The sequence below is a fragment of the Phytophthora parasitica genome (genome assembly GCF_000247585.1).
Source record: "Phytophthora parasitica INRA-310 unplaced genomic scaffold supercont2.4, whole genome shotgun sequence".
Taxonomy (NCBI): Eukaryota; Oomycota; class Peronosporomycetes; order Peronosporales; family Peronosporaceae; genus Phytophthora; species Phytophthora nicotianae.
This window is the reverse complement of record NW_008648990.1, coordinates 1,969,370-1,973,815: the sequence shown is the minus strand read 5'-3', so window position 1 is coordinate 1,973,815 and position 4,446 is coordinate 1,969,370. Positions and strand designations below refer to the sequence as shown.

Sequence of the window (4,446 nt, the reverse complement as noted above, 5' to 3'; positions counted from 1 at the left end):
TCTGTAATTTTGGCAGTTTACGTAAGTGCGCTCTATCCGTTAGAGTATCCTATGCCATTAGAGCATGATTACATTTTACAAGGGTATTTTATCATAGTTACTGCGACGTGCTCGTGGCGTTATTGGCCTCCGCACCGTCCTCTGAATCTGCCTCGGTCTCGCTACTGCTGTCGAATAGCACGTCCCACCCGAGCCCCCACGTGGCCAGTACATCTTCTCTTGCAGTCTTGCGGAAGTGGCGCATCTTGGTTCGTAGATACATTTGGATCTCGCACCGTAACGCATCACACGGCTCCACCATTGCCATCGTCAGTGGCTCACGAGTGAACGGGTCTCTTCCAGTGCTGCCTCCTTGTTGAGAAGAGGCCAATAGATGTCGAGCAATGACAGCACGATCGACAATATTACCGGACGGTAAGCGTACAGGATCCGTCATTAGAGTGCTGAGTAAGGGGTCGAGATACTGGTCTGGGATATCCCCTAAACAAGCCTCCATGGCCTCCTGTACGTGGATCATCTCGTCCGCTTCTTGCATCGCACGGACAAACTGCTGCACCCACGAGTCATCAAGGTAAAGGTACCCTTCCACGTCTCGTTCATCCGAGTCATCACGTCGTGGTCTCAAGAAGCGACAGCCTCCAACAAACAGCCTGAAGTCGAAGCGTCCGTCCTTAGCCAACGCCGCGATAAAGCGCTTACCCAGTCGCTTATTTGATGTTGTATCGACCACAGAGACTGGAGTCGATACTGCTTGTTTCTCCAGCAGAGCGAGCGCCTCGTGTTCATCCAGTTCGTGTCCTGCTTCAGCCTTTCGAATGTCTTCCACGTCATCATCTAGACTAGATCCAAGATAATTCTCCGACTCGATGCGCGTACACAGAGCGTTTAACCCCCACCGCACATGCGTGTCCAAGTCTCCCACTCGCTTCGACATGATATCACCACTAGATCGTATGATCTTCCAGAACGACGAAGGCGAACAAACAGTCGTAGAAGTCCCCGACTTCACTGCACTATGACCGGCATAACGTACCACAAGAACAATCAAGTGAGCCAGCAACAACTTCCCGTCATCCACCAGTGGCAACGAGAACTTCCACTGGTCTTCTTCATGAGCATTCGCCAATGAAGCCACGAGAAAGCTGAGCGTACGAGCTGCTTGTTCCACGACGAGAGGCTGTAACAATACGTGACGTAGTGCTGCAGCAGGAGTCGATAGTGATCGCGAACGGAAACTCCGCTCTCCACTGACGATCGAAGCGAACCACGACGTCAACTCCAGCGTCTCTAGGAGCAGACGCATGGTCAGGCGCAATTGTTTTGCGTTGATAGCGACGTATCCATCCAGCATATCGCGCCTAAAAGGCAGCACTACAACACTCCCGTCCAGCGAATCTTCAATGAGATCGTGAATCTGGCGCAACGTCGTGATCTTGTTGTTGGCCTCGTCAAACAGCTTGGCGATATCACTCCATAATCCACTTACAAGCCCTGTAAGCTGCTGAGTACTGTCGGTACTTGGTTCAGATGATGACTGCACAGTCTCGGACGTATTCAACATGTGCAGGAGACTCTGGCGTGAGCTCGGTAGCTGCCAGAGGTAGCGCAACAACATCGTTACCGATAGTCGAGTGGGTAGGAAACCCCATAGCATGTGATCTCCACTAGATACGGCACTTGTGAAGGCCAGACCGTTGTTACTGGCATTGTAGCGATCCATATCGGAATGGAACTGTATAAGCCCAGGTACCAGCCACTGCGATAGTAGTGTATGACGCTTGAATAAGGCCTCCATGCGTTGATATCCTGGACGATACTGCACATGATGACCCTTGGATACAAATGTCAATAGGGTCGTTAGAGACCGCAAGGCCTCGACTCGAAGATGCGGGTTCTTCGTGAACTTCGGAGCGACCACTAGTTGAGTCAGCATCACTAATAGAGGCTCCACAACTTCTGTAACTTCGTCTACTGCGTCATGCTTCGACTTGTTTAACTCGCTCACGAGGTCACGATACTCCAGTCGTTCGAGACCCAACAGGTACACGACGTCGCATAGATCGAAAAAGAAATGTTCGGGAAACCCGCTGAACATAGCGGAGAAGTGGGAGAGCGGCTCAGCGTAGGGATCTTGCTGCATATTCCCGTTCTCTGGGGCCGCAGACGCTGTAAGTAGAAGCCATCGACATGTCCGTGCATAAAATACGAGCCATTCTGCCACATTGGCGCGTGCTAACAAGTGCAACTCTACTTTGACACACTTGACACGGATATCCTCGAGGCGAGACTTGCTGGCCTTGTAGTGCACCGAAGGCTTGAGTGTTTGACGCTGAGAGCCATTCCTTCTCTGCCGTTGGCTCTCGACCTCAAACCGCTCCTCGTCACAGGCACAAAACGCTTGAAGTTCCTGGAGCTCCTTCGTCATACTGATCCATCTGGATAATGTAGCTAGAGGCCCAAAGTGAAGGTACTTGAGTGTTATGTAGAAGAGCTCAGTGTCACGAGGAAAGCGACGACGAGGGATTAGTGCCGGTGGGTGTAACAATCGTCGAAAATGTAACTTTCCGAGTACATCGTCCCAAGGAATGGTCAAATGACGTCTCCATGGATCGGTAATGACGAAGTACACGTGTCCGGGCGCGTGCATGTCGTTCGGATTGCCGTTGCTCAGCTTCTCTTCGTGTGCTAGACACGCAGCACACACGACTCGAGTCGTGAAGCAGTTGGCGCACTTGTAAAACACCTCGTCTGGCTGACCACTAGTCCCTAACGTGTCCCCGCAATCAGCACAGTGTATCCTTGACACATCAAATCCTTCCAGTACAGAGCTTGACTCGCATTTGTGCTTGGTAGTTAGACACTCCACAGGTAGAGGCTGGAAATGTTTTAAAGCAAACACAGGGATGGGCGATTCAATGCGAAGAAACACGTGATCCGGACTGTGGAGCATGGATTCGGATTCCGATTCGGATGCACAATCCGGAGCTGCTTGATGGGAACGAAAGATCTCGAAGCAGTCGCCGCATAGATCCATATCTCCACAGAACGCACACTTATACCGAACTCCATGGAGGTTCGGGAACTCGCACTGATCACACACCACGCCTTCATGACACGAGAGACGAGGGTAGTACGTACAAGGCAGTACTTCCTCATCAAGTCGCTCCTGTTTCCTCCGCTTGTCGTACTCAGCGATTGCATTCTCGTCGCGAGTCTTCATTTCAGACACTTCATCACCAGCAGCGTTCTCTTTACACGTATCTTGGCTACGAGAGTAGTGTAGTGGCACCTCTGGAAAGTCCTTGCTGGCATACACACGTACAGGTTCTATACTTTGGTGGTAGCTGGCATCTATGTGACTTGGATCATGTTGAGCTTTGTCCAGTACAGGGAGTGTATGTGCCAGCAGCATAGTCGTTACGTTCACTAGAAACCCATCCAGCCGTTCATGAGCGTCATAGTTCAACCGTCTTCGCGGATCTGCAGTCATTAACGCGAGCGCAAGCCAACAAAGCGTCGCATCCACCACTAGCGAGTGCTGATCGTCATCCAGTAATGTCGGCATAATATTCTGCAAGGTTTCACGATATTCTGCATAGCCACTAGTCCAGTGTGCACGTAGACAATCTGCCACTGCTGAGCCATGGTTCGCAGCACGCACAGCAGCATCGAGTTCGTGAGTATCATCCAGCATGGTCGACGCGCGCAGAAATGGCCCTAATAGAGTGCTCAGTGACATCGTCCACGTGCGCATAAACAACGGGAACCAGGAAGATGCTGGTCTTCCCGACGTAACGACAGCTGCTGATGGAGACGTCACCAGCGCGATCGCTGCGCTATTATCCGACGCTAATAATCTGTGAAGAAGCTGCGCAAAATCTGTAGCTCCCTGGAAATTATGAGGGTACAGCTCCAATACTCGTCTTCGCAGTTCCTGTGTAATTTGCCGGACTACCACAGCCCCTGTCTTGTGTTTTAAATGTGGTAAAACCAAAGCGAAGAACCGGTCGGACGTTGGCTTGGTCAGATCTTCGATTGAACTGGTAACTGGCGACTTTGTCACGTTTGGGATCCTTGTAAAGCATTCCCGGCACAAATTGAAGTTGCAAGCTGCACAGCGATACACACAGGGCGCGTCGCTGCCTGTAGTCTGCGAAACTCGCTCACAAACGGAGCATTTCCACTGTTTCGCGCCTAGAAAAGCACGAAGCGGCATTGATAGCATCAATTTGTGCTCATGGAACGTATGTTTGGTCCCGATATTGCATGGCTGCAGCAGTGTATTCACTAGTGCCACACCCATGAGTTTGGACAGTTTACCAGCGGAATCCACGACGGTTTTGTGGCTTACCGGGGCCCAAAGTTGCAGCAATTCGGCGCCTGCAAAGGCCAGCGCTGTGTCCACACTGGCCAGAGCGTCCACTAGTGTCTCCCCAAGTATTGTAT

The 4,446-nt window shown here is 51.4% G+C and overlaps 2 protein-coding genes across 2 annotated transcripts in view; one reads left to right on the top strand and one right to left on the bottom strand.

Annotated features, from left to right (window-relative positions):
* PPTG_03565 (hypothetical protein) overlaps window positions 1–25 on the top strand; it is a gene marked incomplete at both ends in the record, with an annotated part of 3,828 nt that extends 3,803 nt beyond the window's left edge. Inside the window, one exon of the mRNA XM_008896247.1 lies at window positions 17–25. Within this exon, the coding sequence (XP_008894495.1) occupies window positions 17–25 (9 nt within the window). The remainder of the gene's footprint in view (window positions 1–16) is intronic.
* Window positions 26–44: 19 nt separating this feature from the next.
* PPTG_21325 (hypothetical protein) overlaps window positions 45–4,446 on the bottom strand; it is a gene marked incomplete at its 5' end in the record, with an annotated part of 6,292 nt that continues 1,890 nt past the window's right edge. The window contains one exon of the mRNA XM_008896578.1: window positions 45–4,446. Coding sequence (XP_008894826.1) covers window positions 98–4,446 — 4,349 coding nt within the window. The 3' untranslated portion in view covers window positions 45–97.